Raw genomic sequence first — 20,430 nt, forward strand, 5'->3', positions numbered from 1 at the left:
GTCCCTCAAGGATCAAACCTGAGCCCATTAATTTTTATAATATTCATCAATGATCTATCAAAATTTGAAGTACCTACTCTGAGTGTTTTGTTATTGGCATACGACCTTAATTTTTTTAGACAGATCGAAAACTCACAAGACTGTGTCAAATTGCAGAAGGGCGTCAATACTGTCCATCGATGCGGAGTGTACAAAATGAGCTCCTGTTCAATATAACTTGAATGTTTTGCCCTGTCTTGTATCCAAAAACTTAAGACACGATATGATTACCCGATGACTGGTATAAAATTATCCATGGTAGAGACTGAGTCAAAGATTTGGGTATATATACTACAACCCTAATATAAACCACATTTGGATTTTTGGATAACATGACATTACACACAATATGAATTATGGAATTTGTAATATTGTAATGAGACAAAAGTGCACATTTCAATGACATTGAAGCGATTAATAATTATATAATAGTTTGGTCAGACCTAAACTTGAATATGGGACTGTATATAGTCTGGCATCCTTCTCATATTTCATCCTTCAAATATATATATATATATATATATATATATATATATATATATATATATATATATATATATTGAACCGCGTCTGGAATTTTCATCTTTTTGACGTTTCGGCTCCTGCTTTGGAGCCATTTTCAAGAACCACTTGAAACCAAGTATGAACAGGCCTGAATAAGCCATTTTATAATGAAACACGTGTTGTAGTTTTCTAAATTGTTCAGTGAAAAACTCGCAATGAATTGTTACTTGAATAGGTTATTGATTTTCATCAAGCACCTATCGGCCAATTCCATTACATTGTCAACTATTTTCAAGCAAGCTGGTTAGTGATGACAGATAATAATTTTTCAGTCTTTTAAATCTGTAAAAGTTACTTGTGGTAGGTATATCCTTATATACTCCTTCGGCCATCACACGTTCTTGTTTGAACTGCGTTCCAATGAATGTTCAGGTGAAATTTTCAAAACGTGACAAAATTATAGCTGTTATATCATTAGCGGCTACCTCAATATGCTAACTTCGTTGACGGCGAGGACGAATACCTACATAAGATCGTCAACGGACGCCTTGATCCAGTCGGCGTTTCAAGTCCGTGTAAAGCAAATCAAAGTGAATTTTTAACCGGTCTCCCATATGCACATGTAGCCGCGGTGAAGAAGTGAATACTTACCATCGTCACCAACCAATTTCCAGTTGGATAGGTTTATCTTCAGGTATTTGTATTGTTTTTTGTGATGGCGGAGGCAGTGACTTCTCTAGATTCAGTGTTGGTTCAGATTGGCGACTTGGGGAAATACCAAATACTGGTTTTTACGCTGGTTTCTTTCGCTGTTGTCCTGCATTCAGCCGTGCATACAGCATTTGTTTTCACCGCATTGGATGTCGGTCACAGGTAGGTTGGTAGCTTTGATTGAATGTTAATCATGTAGCGGAAAACTAGTATTTTTTTACAATAGATTTCAATGCGCTTTACGGAAACCATTGAGATAATTAGACGAAGGCTATTGTAAAAAGTGAATATTCAGTAGTGACTCTTCATCTGGAATCGGAACTGAAGTACAAACAATATTCAGCTTAGTCCGGGAATGTTGGAATTTCTTTATATTACTATAGGAAGGTGATAAAAGCTACTTTCGAATGCAATAGCTCTTTTTTGTTTATCAAAATGATTTCTACAGAGAAGTTGCAGATTCTTGGAAATTCGGAAATTCAGTTCAAAATAGACCTCATCTATATTTTTGAGAAAAAAAAGGTTTGGGATTTCTACTTCTCCATCTTAATATAAAAAAATGTGGAAAATTTTAGAATAACAAAAGAAACTTTCAAAATAAAATCTTCACAAAGATGTGTAGATCATGCAAAGAAGTAACTTTCAGACGAACTGCAAGAAAAAGCCGCCTCGAAACAACACTGTCTTATAAACATTTAATGACACGAATGAAAAAATACTCTCGAAACAACTACTTTTATACAGTATCACACATAAAGTTCGCGACATATGGATTTTTTTTATTGATAAATATAATGAAAATTTGTTTGTGCTTGAAAAATAAGTGAAAAACAGCCTCTTGCCTTTTGTCATGTGTCATGCCTGTCAAATTTGACATTTTTCCGAAAATCCTTAAAAATATGTTTTTTTAATTTCGAAAAATGTCAAAGAAAAAAGTTGCTCGGTTTCCAGTTTTACACCCGTGCTCGAAATTTGGACTCTCTATTTTCCAATTTTTTTAGTTTTTCGAATCTGCCGCTTTATTGATTCGAACTAAACATGATTAAAATTTCATAATTTAGATGAAGACAAGTCTTCAATGTCATATATTCCCCAAAGAATACCCGCATTGGCTTGTTACCAGCAAACTTATTACATGAAGAAAAATATCTGGCTCATGCAGATAGGTACAAGATATTTTATTTTAATGAACATATGCAAATTTAATTGGGATAATTTTCTATAAACATTTACGCAATCTAACCATGGTAGTTTTTCTGATAATTACATAATTGAGCTTTAGAAAATCACAAAAATGTTTTTGTGTCAAATTTGAATATTTCAGATAGTATTTATGAGATAAACCTCAATACATGGAATAAACCGAATGGGAATACAAGAGAACATTTTTTCAATTAAGTTTTTCATTCATATGTCTACATACCGCAAATTTAATTTTTCGTTTTAGTATTTATAAGTTCCAACCTAGCTTCAATTTGAAATTCTTCCCATCGAAGTTTTCGAAAGACTTACTGTGTGATTTCACTCGATTCCGAGAGGATGTCATTATTTGTTGTTATCACATCGTCTTTGATAATATCTACCGCAGTAGTAGACGTCAGACATAAATACCGGCAGACCACGGTCAAAAAACCCGGAAATTAGCTCTCACACATTTCATAGTTCGGGCTTCTATTGTCTAATATGATTATTAGCTCCAGAGATTCAGTCACTCAGAACTTGTCCAGATTTTTACTACCGATAATTAAATCACTGCAAGAAAAACATCATCCTTTGTGAAAAATTCAAGGCATTTTATTAAATTACTAGGGGCAATCGAAGTCAAAGACCCGGATCAAATGATCAGTTTCGACGTAGAAAGCCTCTAGACCAACGTCGAAGGAAGCTATCCGAAGATGGGGATCTGAAAGATAGAACAAACTTACCGATACAAGTTATCATGGAATTACTAGGATGCTGTGTACGAAACAGCTACTTCCAACTGAAGGACGAATTCTTTACGCAAGATGAGGGACTACCAATGGGATCGCCACTTTCACCTGTTATAGCCAATATATATATATATATATATATATATATATATATATATATATATATATATATATATATATATATATATATATATATATATATATATATATATATATATTGGATGCTATATATATATATGCTATATATGCTATATATGCTATATATATATATATATATATATATATATATATATATATATATATATATATATATATATATGGAGTGGTTTAAAACTCTGGCCATTGAAGTAACACACAAAAAGCCCCGAGACTGCTTGAGATACGGGGACGACACGTTTATAATATGGAACCATCAAATTGTCATTCTTAAATGTATTGGTGAAGAGGACCGACACGAAATGTGAAACATCTGTATATCGAACACCCACTCACACAGGACAGTATCTGAACCAGAAATCCAACCACCATCAATCGACTAAGAGAGGAATTATCAGGACTCACTAGATCGTGCTTTCGGGCTCTGTAATACAGAGGAAGGTCTCGAAAAGGAACTGGGCATCATCAAAAATGACCTTCAACGGAATGGTTACTCCAAAGTGATGGGGGAACAGGCTTTAGCTAGAAGAGAGCAAGAGCTTCATAGGAAAGAGAAGCCGACACAACCAGTACTTGTACTTCCCTACATCAGAGGATTGTAGTGTTTCAGAGAATCATACATTGGTGAAACTAAGAGGCCATTGAAAGTAAGCATTGCCGATCATAAGAAGATCATAAGAAGAGAAACCAGCAAATCAGGAATAGCAGAGCACGTTTGGACTCATCAACATAACATCAAGTGGGCTCAAGCTGAAATCATCCACAAGGAAGAACACTGATTTAGGAGAAAATTCAAAGAAGCCGCATATGTGTTGTCCAACAATGCATTTAGCCAAGCTACCGTAGAGATACGCAACATATGGAAACCTCTTATCAAGCGGAACACAACCAACTCTTGCTAAAACCGATGAAGCGGGGAGAAGGAAGAGGGGATAGGTGAAAGCACTCGAATGACCTATAAATAGTCAGATCTCGGAGGAATAAGTCCAGTTATCATCCGAAGACGATTGTGGACACTAACAATCGAAACGTCGTAAAGTAACTTGGTTTGGAATCTTTTGATTTTTTATTTTCATTTCTGGTTAATAATATTTTAAATTTTCATCTCGTGTTTAATTTTATTTTTTTTTATTTTTTGGTTGTTGTTTATATTTCATTTCATTGTAATTTCAGTTTTTTTTGCTCAATATAATTGTTATTTTTCAGCTAATCTCTTTTTTAATTTTTTACAGATTCTTTTCGGTATTTCAAATTAATTTATTTCATTTCAGACGATGGGAGTCCGAACTAATAAAATGCAACAAGAAACATTGTCAACTACCTTCAAACAAACTTTGACAGTTTTGAATTGGTCTTCAAATTCTACTATCAAACGATAATAGTAGGTATATTGTGCCAAAAGTGCAGAAAGTAAACTATTCAACATCTTGTACCACAATCACATATTTTACAACTTCAAAACTAATTATGACTGCAAAAATGTATGTTAACATTACCTATGTTAGCAATGTCAATTTCAGGAACATTATCTTAATTTCAGCTGACTATATTTTCAGAAATAGATAAGTGTTGCACTAATAAATGATGTCCCTTTTTCAACAAATTGCAAGGTTTCATTTGTGTATGACATTTTGCTTGAGACTGTCACCGATTTATCTCTCTGCCATTGTGACAATTTTCACCCGCCTTGTCGCTTAAGGATTGTTACGTTTGCACCGCTGTCTGTCACTATCAAAACGTATGATAATCGAAAAAAATGAATTTTATATTTTTTTATGGTGTTATGTTACTAAACTTATTAATTTTAACACATTGCACTATATGTTTCCCCTTCTTGTAATTTGTAAAAAAGTAGTCATGAGATACATCGACCTATAATCCAACCCATACTAGGAATCGCTCGTTAAAAGGTGAAATCTCGTTAATCCTTAACACACCCAAGTTTGGACTTCTGAGAGTTGTCGTTCGTAGGGGCGTGACAGCTGGTTAACGAATTTTGAAAGATTTTTTCAACTGACATATCAGGAGAATCTTGTGAAAATTGATGAATTTCTTCATTTGACATGAGAGTGCGAGAATGAGTGTGTGGAATAATATTCCAGTGCATGCGTACGGAATTTATCACTTTCTAGTTTGAAAAGTAGCACGGAATACATTTTCTATGTTGATAGTGAAAAAATATAACCCCTGTTCTTTGGCGTTGCTTTTTGTAGAGTTTCAATGAAGAATTTGTAATAATTTTATTTTTCGTAAGTCAACAGTGAAGTTTATTATCATTATTATAATTACTATTTCTCACATCATGAAACGTATTCTTTTGATTCCATACATCTCCACAAAAATAATCTAAGGAAGTCATATCAGGTGTTCCAGCGGGTCATTCTAGAAAACTGCGATTGCTTATTCACGATAATTAGACACATTTGAGCCAGCCTATCATGACGAGGAGAAGCCCTATTTTGCCAAAAGGTAACAACAGTTGAAAAATTATTTGGGTTGGTCTGAAATTTTCTCAAGTACCTTTATATTCATGACTTTCGCCCTAGAGATCACATTTCCGAAATTTTTTTTTTGTATTTTCTTGTCCTACTTTTTTTGTGCGGCGTTTGGTAGGGGAAGATCTCAGTCATGATTGGTATCTAAATTTATAAAAGTCATTCGAAACTTTCCAACGAATTCACCCCTCCGAATTTTGTTTTCACTTTTTCCAAGTTTTTACAGTGCACATCACTTTCTAGTGACGACGTTTTGCTGAAACTCATTTTTTACTCCAATACAACAACTATTTATTTAAAAATAGGGGACCCTTCTATATAAACAATAATGACACTCAACTAGAACAAAAACGAATTTTAAGATATAAAAAAATATAAAAATACTTGAGACCTAACTTAATTACAATTAATTATGTCATATTCACTACTACTCCTCCATATATAGTCTTACTGAATGTAAATATACAAGTAGAACCAACAATGGTCACATTAACATAATGGTCAAGGTTAAATTATAATATAGATGATGAACAAACAAAAATATCAAAAATATAAAACTTCATAAAACTTCACAAGTCTAAGCAAATGGGTATTTTTCAATGATAATTATTATAATTGCCCACTCAATTGTTTTTGATATATATTTCAATTGTTTTCTTGAATGATGACAATAAACAGCTTGATATAATTTCATACGGTAATTCATTGTACTCAATGAAACCTTTAATCACCAATGATTTTGGAATTGTGCTGGTTAGTTCTGTTTACATATAAAAGATCAAGATTTGTAGTATTGTGGTTATGTATGTTAGATGTGATATATCTTACTAATCGTCAACAAGCAGTGATGCTCAACGGAACCTCATCAAACTTTCAAACTATTAAGCATGGCGTTCCGCAAGGGTCTGTTTTGGGCCCGCTCTTATTTGTAATTCATGTGAACGACTTGTGCAAACATATGTTGCCGTTCAAATCGGTTCTTTTTGCGGACGACACCACTTTCATTCTGTCGGATAAAAATAATGATATGTTACAGTCTCATCTCGACGAGATATCTAATAGTGCTATCAGTGGTTTCTATCTAATAAGCTGAAACTAAATTGTCAGAAAACACAATACATCCAGATTTCTGCTAATAATCAAATTATCTCTTATTGTAAAACTAATAAAGTTAAATTACTGGGCATTACATTAGATAATAGACTTAACTGGTCTGCACATATTTCTCAACTGAAGAATTTGTTCTCCGCCAATTGAAGTACATCACTAGTGCAAATATATTAAAAACCTCATACTTTTCACTGTTTCACTCACATATCAGTTATGGGGTACAACTTTGGGAAAATTCATGTCATTCCATTCAAATATTTAGGATGCAAAAGAAGGCATTGAGAGTGCTGGCTAATATTGGATACAGGGATCACTGTCAAGAATATTAAAAAAAAACTTAGAATTATGCCATTGCCAACTTTATTTCTATATTACGTCTTGGTTGAAATCCATAAGAAGAAACCGTCCTTGACTTATCCACGAACATAACACACGAAATGCTCACCACATCGCAAAAAAATTCCATAGATTTACTCTCTGTATAATATTTTGCCCCAAGATTTCAAAGAACTCAGTCTGAACACATACAAGAGAAAACTGAAAAATTATTTGTTGAGGCATTGCTTCTATTCTGTCGATGACTTCAGAAAATATTTTTGTGGTAACATACAAGTCACTACTTCTTTTTGATTTTCAAAGTTTTTACATATGTGATTGTTGTATAAATTTTAATTTGTGAATGTTGTGTGAATTTTAACTTGTAAATTTCAAATGTAAAGCCAAACATGACTTGCTACAAACATATTGTATCATGTAACGTAGTTAAATAAATATTATTATTATTATTATTATCAATGAAGGATTCAAAGTAGGATGGTGACATTTTATTGAGAATTTTATAAATGAAAATCATAACTATATAAAAAAAATCTCTGTGATAGTGAAAACCACTGCAATGACTCTAACATGAATACAATACTAGTAACTAGGTAATCTAAAGATAATCCTCATTCCACGTTTCTATAGTATCTGTAACTTTTGCACTGTCCGATTGAGATTTAGGAAGTAATGTATGGAAGAGCAATAATCAATATGAGACTGTATTATGGATTGGTATGCAAATATCCTGGTTTTGCATAGTTTATTCTTTACTTACTCATGAGAAGAAGTGAAGCTTCTTTGATTTCTTTTTATAAATGTGATTGCAGTGATCATTTAGCAGCAACAAATTATTCAGTTGGAATCCAATATATTTCATGGTTATTACAATATTGATATTCATCAATAATGATGACAAAAAATTATCTTGCGTTTTTTCAATTTTGAAAAATGAGAGCTCCGAATCAAGAAAACAAAACTCGACAATTTTTATTTTCTTCAAATATCTTGAGAACGCCTGATGACCTCTGAAATACGGAACTTTTTGTAACTTGGTAGACCTTCTAATTTTTGGCGATTTTCGAGACCCTAATAGTGACCTGCTTAAAGAAAAAACAGCCTGAATGTAATTCTCGATTAGACGCTCATAAGACGCTATGTATTGATACCATGGTTTGCCGCTATATTCTGAATTAACCGTACTTTATCTATGTTTTTGTACCACGACTGATTTGGTTTAATACATATTTATAACATATTCTATTGATAATACTGCCAAATTAACATTTTTACATGAAAAAGTATTTTAGTATTTTTTCTGATAATTGTAATGGAATGATTTGTTAAGTTTATTTCATTTCTGAGGTTATCTTTGACATTCCAGAATTATGGACGTGCAATCACGTGTTATCAACGAATGATTGAGAATTAATTAATGCTAAATAATCAAGTTATACAAATCTGTACGTTTACGATCACTTTAATCCTACTGTTATCTCAAACGGTAGTCCTAATTTACCTATATATTAAACATAAATAAAAACCAAATTACAGAAACTTTCAAAAACCTGAATAATCAATCACTGAATCCTTACATTTCCACATGTCTTCCTTCCATCGCTAAATATTTTATTGTTCGTGCACAAACTTCTTTATAGACATTTTCTAAAATAGATATCGGTGCAACACTGCTCAATAACATTTTCTAATCCATTGATGTTTTGAAATGGTTTTTCAGCATACATCATTATTTTATTTTTTTTCACCGTAGTGTGCGCTGGTCAGGCCCTACCCCTCGAAGCCCCGGAGGGCGCGCCAGCATTATCAACCAATAACCATTTGGTCCGAGAATCATGTGCCCTGGGCAAGCGGAAAAAAAAAGGATGAGGGAATCTTCCATTTTTCCATTCCACAACGATTGTTTGAAATACAAACTGAGTAGAGAAAAGTATCTTCTGTATAATTCAGTGTTCATATAGAAGTATTTGTTTCGGAAGATTTTTTCCTTTCGTGTAATTCAATGTTTATATGAAAGTAGCTGTTTCAGGAGGACTTTCTTTCAGTTTGTGTCTGAAAGTTACTTCTTTGCATGACCTACACATCCATGTATAGAGTTACTTATTTTCAAATTGATTATTCCTTCCTTTCTTTGGAAGATTCTGTCATCCTTTTTTTTGTATCAAGATGGAGTAGTAGGAAGCCAAAAACTTTCTTTCCCAAAAATGAATCACTCCTAAAAATATAACCCCTTCAATTCAAATATAAAACATATGGTCTGAAGCTTATGGTTTGGGAGCTACACATTATTTGAGTTGAAAACGAGCCACCCTGAATAACTTTTGAAACAATGATTTCCAGGAAAAATAAAAAACACCTCAACAATAGTATCGCACCCCCAGAGAATGTCACCATTTTTTTTCAAATGGATCAATTGTTTTGTATTATCAGATGTTCCGTGATGGACAGATTTCAACAAAGTAGAATACATTATGGTCTGAAGCTCATAGTTTGGAAGCTAAAAATCATTTGAGTTGGAAACAAGCCACTCTGAATGAACTTCTGTACAATCTGTTACCTAGGTTTCATACGTGTTTTTGCGAAGTATACTTCAAAAAAGTCTTATTTTGTCTAGTTAAGTTTGAATTCGATATTCTCTTCATTTTGTATTTGTGTCATTCTACAATAACGATTACCTACCAAGTGAAGGTACAATTGGTGTTTCTGTTTTTTATGAATTCTTGGGAAGTAATGGTTTATATGCTTCGAGAACTGATTGAAATAGTGAGTTTGTACTACCAAATTGGAAATAGTGCTTGAACTGCTGCCCGTATGTTCAATGATAATCATCCAGGAAGAAATGTACGACACAAATACATTTCGGAATTATTGAACTAATTCATGGAAACTGGATCTGTTAACAATAAAAAGCATAACCGTTCTGGATGAAGCTATTTGTAATGCAGTTTAGGGCACGTTGGACTAATGGAAAATTCCCAATCTCTTACTAAGTTATTTCGAGAATCCGGAATCAGTGGTAGACATGTTTTCAGGATCTATCATGAGTACAAATTTCATCCATAGTGAAAGTCTTACTGAACGGATCAACTTGCATCAGAATTTCTTGTATCAAATTTGTTTTTCGGTTGAATGCACGTTCAGTTTGAATGAAGAGGTGAATCAGCAAAATTGTCGATATTGGAGTGATACGAATACTCATTTATATCAATCAATCAATCAATCAAACATTTATTGTATCAGTTTTCATTTACAATCACATTAGGCAAACATCATCATAAAATACTGGCTGATACAACAGGTCAAACTATTTTAGAAAAACAAATACAAAGCATAACTTAAATAAAAATAAAATTACTAAGCTACCATCAAATTATGATTATGACTCAAGGAGAAACTCATCCACAGAGTAGTATGCTTTCTGCAATAGAAAAACCCTAAGCTTCCTTTTAAAGACATTGATGTTTGAGGACCTAATGTCATTACTAAACTTATTATATAGTTTAATCCCACAGCACATGGGGTGATTCTTAGATACTGTCAATCTACTATAAGGCTGATAAAGTTGAAGGTTATTTCTGGTGAAATGTCCATGGATTTGCTCATTTCTAGGAATAATTGAAATATTGTTTCTTATATATATCAGAGTTTGGTAGATATACAAACTAGGCATTGTTAATACACTATAACGAATGAATAATGGCCTGCAGTTTGCACTTGAAGATGCCCCAGCCAGAATTCTGATTACCTTTTTCTGAATAACAAACACTTCATCAGCTTTAGCTGATAAGCCCCACTGTTCAAGACCATAGGAAATCACTGACTGAATTAAACTGTGGTATAAAAGCATGAGAACATCAAAAGAGACTGTTTGTTTCAGCCTACGAAGTAAATATATATGTTTACTGAGCTTCAGTTTGACACTATCAACATGGAAACTCCAGGTAAGTTTATTATCAATATCAACACCCAAGAATTTAGTACAATTAACTTGATGTAAAGTTTCATTATTTAATCTTACCAAATAGCTTTTATCAATAGTTATATTTTTAGTAACAAAGTTGAGCATTTGAGATTTGGCAGAATTTAGCAGCAGACCATTTGTAGAACACCACTCCTCAATTTGATCAGTTACTTCATTAGCTTTGACAATTACTTCGGACATAGTTTCCGCAGATACCAAGATATTAGTGTCATCCGCAAAAATTATAATAATGGAAGCTTTCGAACAAAATTTCGGAAGATCGTTAATAAAAACCAAAAATAAAAGAGGTCCTAAAACAGAGCCTTGAGGTACCCCTCTTACTATACATTTACTTACAGAGTTAATTCCATTCACACAGACCAGCTGACTACGGCCAGTCAGGTAAGATCTAACCCAATTCAATGCAGGACCACGTATACCATAAAACTGCAATTTGTGTAGCAGTATGTCATGGTCAACGAGGTCAAAAGCTTTGCTCAAATCAAAAAATAATCCCAGAGTTTGCTGTTTGTTTTCCAAGATTTCCAACACATGTTTAATGAGTTGATCAATTGCGCCAACAGTGGATTTATTTCTTCTATAAGCATTCTGACTAGAAGAAAATAATCTAAATGATTCAAAGTAATCATATAATCTTTGATAGAAACAGTATTCAATAATCTTAGAAAACTGACTAAGTAGTTGCCTGTAAGATGCACAGTCAGATCTCGAGCCCTTATTTTTATATATTGGCAAAACCTTTGAAATTTTCAGTATATCAGGAAACCTCCCCTGTATGAAAGTGGAGTTAACTATATGAGTCAAAGGCTCAGAAATTACATTGGCAACGTTTTTTATAACAAGACCAGGAATTTCATCAATACCGGACGATTTTTTCTTACAAACTTTTTTGATAACTTGTTCAATTTCCATCTTAGTTGCTGGATATAAAAAAATACTTTGATGTGAAGATGACATATAATCAATATTTTTAGTATCAGGTTTGGATACCGTCAAGTTCATACCCAACGACCTCAAAAACTGAATGGGCAGGAATTTTAGGTGATCACATCATAGGACATTTTTTTATCGATGATAATTTGACTAGGGATAAATATTTGGATATGTTGGAGAATCGAATAATACCGTGCATCAATAGGGGCATTGAGGAGGATATAAATTTATTCAAAAACGAAATAGTTTTCACCAGGATGGTGCACCTCCTCATTATGCAGCTCCAGTGCGACAATTTTTGGATGATCATTTTCCTGGTCGCTGGATTGGCAGAAGAGGTTCTACAGAATGGCCACCAAGGTCTCCGAATCTCAATCCTGTAGATTTCTTTCTATGGGGTCATTTGAAGTCTAAAGTGTATGAGATAGAATCAACAACATCAGAATATTTTAGAGAGAATATCGTGAGGCATTGCAGAGAAATAATTCCCGAGATTCTCAACCATGTGAGGGCGACAATGGAAGCTCATTTGTACCATTGTATGGAAGAATTAATAAAAAATCTCTTTTTCTGATTTATTGATTCCATATTTGTCTCTAGAGAATATTTCAAAATGTGGCCTCCTGTATAATTGTTGACCTGTTTTTTATTTTTCCTGCAAATCATTGAGTAAAAAGTTATTTAGGGTGGCTCGTTTCCAACTCAAATAATTTGTAGCTCCCGAAACATAAGCTTCAGAACATATGTTTTATTTATTTTTTTTTTAATCTGCTCATCATGTAGCATCTGATAATGCAAAACAATATAGGGTGATCGATTTAAAAAAAAATTGGTGACATGCTCTAGGTGTGGGATAGGGTAAGTACCATAAAATATGAATATGTCAAAATGTGTCCCTCTGTATAGTATTGTTGACGTGTTTTTTTATTTTTCCCGAAAATCAGTGTACCAGAAGTTATTCAGGGTGGCTCGCTTTAAATGGAATGCACTGTATAAATATCCATCGCAAATGAAAGAGTCAATTATATGACCAAAGTAATTTCGCAAGCGGACATAATTTTTATTCAAGAAAATTTCCTACATCCTCGGCGAAACTAGTTCCTTTTAGAATTTAATAATTTGCTAAGTGTTGAGGAATTGTAATAAATTCTTATTGTCGAACAAAATAGACCTAATAGTTTAAGTGGGTTTGAATTTAACTGAGAAATTGCTCTTAACACGAGGAACCATGATATTATGCGCCACCTGAAGCAAATTTCTTATGGTCTACTAATCTACCTGATGCATTTGTAAGAGGAATTTTTGAATCAATAATTTGATAGAAACGTTTATATCAATTCTCTAGCCAATTTAAAATTGAATGGTACAGTCAAATTATTTGCTGATGATACTACTATAAAATATCTCTTAGAAAGTTACGAAAAAATAAAAATGATATGAAGAACGGTTTGGATGAAATTCTCATTTGGCTCAATGAACATAAGTTGAGGCTTAATTTCAATAAATGCTCATATATGAATATTATCCTGACACTAATTCAAAAGATTCGATTATGTTTGATCACAATTCTAAACAACAAAATTTTTAGGTTTATATATTGATAAGAAATTGCCATGGAATAAATATATTGAAAAAATGAGAAAGAAAATAAATCCTCCTATTGGATTTTTTACAAAATTAGAAACTTATACCTTTAAATTTTTTCAGAAATATATATTTCAGTTTCATTTATTCACATTTCTGAAACAGCAAGTAAATGTATGATCAAATCTCTCAAAACGTTACAAAACAAAATAATCAGAAGCATTTTTAATTCACCATATTTGTAACTAATATTGAACTTACAAAACTATTTATTGGACTTTAATTTACTATATCAACTCAAAACTAGGTGCTTCATTCATTTTGTTGAAAATAATACAAAAAATCAAACTTAAATTTCATTCGAATTGAACTTATGCACAATCATGTCACAAGACAATTCAAATTACTGCCGAAATTTAAGATACAAAAAAATTTTGGAAAAAAGGATATATATCATGACACAGGGATTTTATAGTGATTGGGAATCCTTTATAATTTTATGTCATGCCAAAACTGAAACATGCATTCGTCAAAAGAACAATCTCTTTCAATTTTATTTTGTTTTTTTTACCATTGAACAAGGACCTAGGACTTGGACTCCTGGAGTGGAACCATTCTGAAAATCAGAAATCTCTTTATTTCTATAGGGTTAAAAAATCCTCGAAGTAGTCGATTTCTAACTCACAACATAACGAACAGTTCGGACGGAAGTATTTACCCGATCAGATTTGGGATCGAAATACTCAAAGATTTTATAGTGATTGGGAATCCTTTATAATTTTTTGTGATGCCAAAAGTCAAAGATATATTCGTCAATAGTCGAACAATCTTTCTCAATCTTATTTAGCGTTTCTTTCACAAATGAACAAAGATCTAGGGCTTGGACTCCTCGAGTGGAACCATTCTGAAAATCGAAAATTCATCTATTTCTATAGGGTTAAAAATCCTCAAAGTAGCAATCTGTAGTCGATTTCTAACTAACCACATAACAAACAGTTTGGAAGGAAATATTTACCAGATCAGATTCTGGATTGAAATACTCAGGATGTTATAGTTATTGGGAATTCTCTATAATTTTGTAATGCCAAAAGTCAAAGATATATTCTTCAAGAGTCAAACAATCCCTTTCAATATCAGTTTGTGCTTCTTTCAAAAATGAACTAGGGCCTAGGTCTTGAACTCCAGGAGTGGAACCATCCTGAATATTTCAGTTCTATTAGACTTCTGCTATTGATTAAATTACATCGGACTGAATTTTTTATTTTCAATACAAGCTTCAGACTTCAGAGTATCGATGGGATGTTTCTTCCCCACATTTGGGGTATTGTTCACGAGATGGAGCTGTTACTTATCTCTCAGACTTGAGCCGCATTGAAGTCAATCAAGTTCCAGGAACACTTCTGTTTAAGTCGGATCTGTTCTGCACTAATGAGTGGTAATACCTCAAAACCGGTCTGTAGCTGATCTACTCTAATGAAGTATCTGCGAGGCTATCCTCTGTGAGGTCTTGCATGAATGTCTGTCGGATATAACTCATTGTCCAGCGTGGTATTAGCCGGGGAACATTTGGTTTCCGGTTTCCGGGAAGCATTTACCAGCATCTACTGTAGGTGCGCCGTTTCGTGATTCGATTTTGAAATATTACTTTTTTCATGCTAATTTGCAATACACAGGATTCATTTCATTTCAGATGTGCCATTCCCGAGTGCGATCAACCACAACCAGAATTCCAACCGACTTGGTTGTCAAATGCAGTTCCTTTCAGAGGTACCACTCCAACAAAATGTGAACACTACATATTCAATTCAAGCAGCAGTAACAATGACACATGCAGTGCCAATAACTTTGACAGAAACCGGATTGTCTCTTGCTCTTCATTTGTCTATAAGACCGAGGAAAAAAGCATTCTTCAAGAGGTAGGAAAATTAATTTTTTTGCAATTTTTTTTGTGGTGAATCAGTTTCGAACAAGAAACAAGGTTTTATAGAGTTGCAGGGTATAGGCATTGGACCCAGTGTTGGAGGTCATTTGCATATCTAATACATTCCAACGAAATAATGCTTGGAAGTCTAAATGAAATTGAATCAATAAGGAATAATTTCTGCTCATCGATTTAATCCAAAAAGGTAAATGTCTCTGAACCGGATATAATAATGTCAGGACAGACGATTCCGCTTTCTGCTTCGATAAGTTTGTTGGGGTATTAAAATGGACACCATTGTGTCTTGGCACAATCATGTCTCTGGAATTGCAGAGGCTGCTTCTCAAAAGCTTGGGGCACTGTTCCGAACCCGAAAACTCTACAAACCTCAGCAACTTTTCATTCCTTATGAAGCTCAGATCAGACCTCCTTTGGAGTATTATTGTTCTCATGCTCTCATGAAAAGTGACATCCGCGTGATTGGAGACACGAACATCACTTGGTTGGAGATTGGTTTATAGATACTTTCACGGGAGCTCTTTATGTGACTTGGCACATTTGATTCCACCAAGAGCGGTACATATCAGAAATACGCGACGGATTCAAAAAATCTGTTCTGTTTTACCGTTAATCAGCTGTTGCCCCCATACGAACGACAACTCTCAAATGTTGAGGACTTGTGCGAGCTAAGGACTAACGAGGTCCTACCTTTAAACGTGTGATTCCTAACATGGATTGTGACTGCTTATCGTTTTGAGGTTCAACTCAGTACACCTCGAACTTCACTCTTCAACGAGACGATCCTCATTCTGCTTTTATTGAGTTCTTCAATGAATAAACTCAGAAATATTGAACAATTGTTTTTGTTGGTAGGTTTTCTGGATATTAAATAAAAATATCCTACTTGTGATGCACTGTTTGGAACCTTTGGTATAGTAATGAATATTACTGGAGTTTTATCCCAACACCACACCGTTATTTTAACATCTCGACAGGTGTTTCGATCACCAAGTGATCATCTTCAAGAGGAATATTGAACCAAATATACGTACAATGTTATCTTTATTTATACCATAGGTAATTCTTTTAGGTATCTGCGTCTTAAGTGTCTCAAATTAATTTCATTATATATGTTGCCTTATCTATTACTAGACTAGTAGGTAATATTCATAACTATCCTAGTTGAAATAACAACGGTTATTATCATATCGGCCAGTGAGTTAACGAAAACCTATATACAGGATGGCAAACGGAAACAATAATTACTTTGACGTTAAACGAACGAACTCGTGACACTTTAAGCTTATTCCTTTAATTATTTTAAATTATAGTGTGCCTCGTTTTCTTTTGCTTGTTTCACTTTAGTCGTTTGGATTGAACTGATTTACAGCAACTTCGTCATAGGTCGAGTGCTGATTGAAGCATTTTGAACCGTCTTCTAGCACATTCGTTAATTCTTTCAATCTCTTTCACCAAATATCCATAACAATATTATTAATTTTTGGAAGAGAAAGGTTTTGACCTTCTACTTCCCTATCTCAATGCAAAAGAATGTCGGAATTCTCTAAAGAAAGACAGAGAGCCATTCACCCTGAAGAGGCATAAGCCTATAGCAGGGTCCTACACAAACACATACACACACAAAAATTGTAAAAACTGTAAAAAACTTGTAATATACGATTTTCATTCATTCATCCGCATAGCCGATAGATGTAAATAAAATTCGAAAAGAAACAGCGGTGGATCCAGTCCTCAGTAAAGTAATGTTATTTGTCAGGAATGGTTGGCCCAGAAAATGTCCTGGGGAAGATTATAAACCATTTAAAAAAAAAAAAAGAAATAACAATAGAACAAAATTGCCTCATGTGGGGTTATCGCATAATAGTACCAAAAAAATATTGGAATTCAATACTAAATGAGTTACACGTTGCACATATGGGTATTAAGATGAAACTTTTAGCTCGGGCTTATATGTGGTGGCCTTTGATGAACAGTCAAATTGAAAATATGGCCCAGTCTTGTGAAATTTGCTGTAGAATAGCTCCTAATGTTACAAAAACACCTTTGTCTGTATGGAAATGGCCAACTAATCCGTGGACCAGGCTACATGCGGATTTTCTTGGGCCATGTTTCGATAAAAATTTTTAGTCATCGAAGACGCTACATCTAAGTGGATCGAGGGCTTCGAAATGTCAAATATCACATCTTTGAATACTATAAAGGTGTTTCGAGAATTATTTGCGAGATATAGATTACCAAAAGAAATTTGTACGGATAATGCAAAAACATTCACAAGTTTTGAATTCCAACGTTTTTTAAAGCAAAGCGGTATCAAACATCTTACAGGGGCACCTTACCACCCATCTACAAATGGACAAGCAGAAAGTGCGGTGAAAATTATCAAAAATGCTATTATTAAAAGTAAAACTGAGGATCCAAGGTTAGACACCCATTTAATAATCAATAGATTTTTATTTCAATATCGTAACACCCCACACTCGACCACGGGAGAAACACCTTCTAAATTGCTTTTTGGTAGAAGTTTAAGAACTAAATTTGATTTACTGTTACCTTCTGTGGAAGCCGTAGTGAAATCTAAACAAAATATTATGGACATAAAAAATATGTGAACTATGAGATAAATGAATTGGTATATGCACAAGATTATCATGAAAATGTTCATATGTGGTGTCATGGTAAAATTAAAGAAATATTGGGCAGAAAAACTTTCCTGGTAGAAACCGATTGTAGATTGACATGGAAAAGACATATGAATCAATTAAAAAAAAATATTCAAATACAATATCTAAAACAAATAACGTTTCTTTCACCCCACGATCAGCTTTAAAAGAAAATATTGTAGATTGGAAGGGAAAAACGGGGACTCACAGTAGTGAACAGTTAGTGAATACGAAAAATGGTAATATGGAAGGTGATGAAACTAATAGTGGTTGATCTCTGAGACCCCGTGATAAAATTAGGGCACCTGAGCGATAAATTATGGCAAATTAATCCTGGGTAGCCTTATGTTTGTTGTTAGTTATTGCAAATTATTACTGTATAGTGTAATGTTTCAACTTAGGTGAAGGGGTGTCATATATTAATAATAAAACATAGTTGTTAGTTTCCAGTCCTGTATATTAAGGTCTTTTTGTACACGAATGTTTTTCAGGTAGACTTGCTCTAAAAACGCAGTCGAGTACTTACCGTTGTTGGAGATACAATAAAGTGATACCATATAGAAAATATCATTTTTTTTGCACGATAACATAACAGGGACAAAATGAAATTGATGAATGAATGAATATTTTCAGAAAAAAATGAAAATTCACCATATTTTTTGTACAGAGTAGTAGTGCCTCTGTATTTTATATCGTGTGTAAATTATTTCAACACAATTCAAATAAGAACTCCGATAAAAAGTTAACCAATGCAAAAACAAATGGATTTGATTGTCATTAACCGTCCTCATTTATAGATTTTAGCCAAAAAAAAAGTATATGAAAAGTTACCATTCACCATTCAGGTCGATGTGAGAATTAATTACCTCGGCATTGTTTAAGTGAAATTCCACCTTTATCATAACATTGCTACACATCACATTTTATTTGCAGTAATGGTTTTTATTCCAAGTACATCGGGATTCACAATATCAACAGAATTTAACATTATATAAGATATTTCATCAGATATCTCATTCGTTGCCTTCATTCTTCAGCTATTCGAAACGTCACAGAAAACCGTAATCAAGAAATTAATTTTATCATTTATTTGGGTATCATTTGTTAAAAAAATGGATCAATGAAAAAATCCCACAAAACAAGGGAACGAATTTTTTGACGTGGTAAATTAAACAGTTATTCATTTATTGTATCTCAGTGTTCTGTCATCCACTTCAGGGTATAAAGAATTGAGTTTTTCTCTTCTTAGTATTATATATCCCTGCGTTTGATGCGGTGTTGGTACCAGCTAATTGATTATTATTACATATAATTACAATCCGTATTGATTAAAGCAGGCAAATTGTTATTGTATACTAGGTGACAATGAAATTATTGTATGTATACAGTGGTAGACCGTTCTTTATGAGATGGGATATTTGAAATTTCAAAACAGGTATAGATCATTGGTGCTAGTATTCCTAACGATGAAACATTGAAAATATCAAAAATTTTACTGAATAATTGATGAAATGTGACATTCTGTTCCAGAAATTTAATATTCGTGGCGAGATAGACGATGTAGTTAGTATTTCAGATCAAAATGTTATAATATTCAGTGTACATGAATGAATGAACATAGTTATTATAGTATTTCCAATACCAATTGGAACAGCACAGAGAGAAGGAATTTCCGCCTCGACATAGGCGTCGGCATATTATTTTTCAGTGGTAGTTTTTCAGTTACTTATTCTTACAATCATAGCAATTGATCACCCCATGAAAAAGTTATCTCCGCTGAATTTTTCCACCATGGGTAATTATGAAAAACTTCGAAATTTAAGGTAGTTGAGGTTGAGGTAATAGAGACCAACAAAATTGCTAGAAAAATCAAAATTCTTCTTCGCTATATTCGGATGAGGTGGAATCATCATCGGGTTGAATAACGATCGGATTTATGGAACTTTGCACATAATATTTGTTCTCTTCTTTTATAACGTGGGCCACACAGTTCTTCCACACATCACTATTACCTACTTCATTCACCACTCGCCTTATATTGTCAAGC

General features: G+C 33.4%; 1 protein-coding gene across 2 annotated transcripts in view; it reads left to right on the plus strand.

The window, feature by feature from the left end:
- Window positions 1-925: 925 nt before the first annotated feature.
- The window catches only part of LOC111506348 (solute carrier family 22 member 3), a 48,240-nt gene continuing 28,735 nt past the window's right edge, over window positions 926-20,430 (plus strand). The window contains exons 1-2 of one of the 2 annotated variants that reach the window (XM_074174330.1): window positions 926-1,416; window positions 15,472-15,697. In XM_074174330.1, coding sequence (XP_074030431.1) covers window positions 1,259-1,416; window positions 15,472-15,697 — 384 coding nt within the window. In that variant the 5' untranslated portion in view covers window positions 926-1,258. The remainder of the gene's footprint in view (window positions 1,417-15,471; window positions 15,698-20,430) is intronic. The other variant, XM_074174329.1, reaches the window with a different exon arrangement.

Source organism: Leptinotarsa decemlineata, unplaced genomic scaffold, assembly GCF_025532065.1.
Source record: "Leptinotarsa decemlineata unplaced genomic scaffold, Ldec_3_MD MMD2_tig00000576_RagTag_RagTag, whole genome shotgun sequence".
In the NCBI taxonomy this organism is placed as follows: domain Eukaryota; kingdom Metazoa; phylum Arthropoda; class Insecta; order Coleoptera; family Chrysomelidae; genus Leptinotarsa; species Leptinotarsa decemlineata.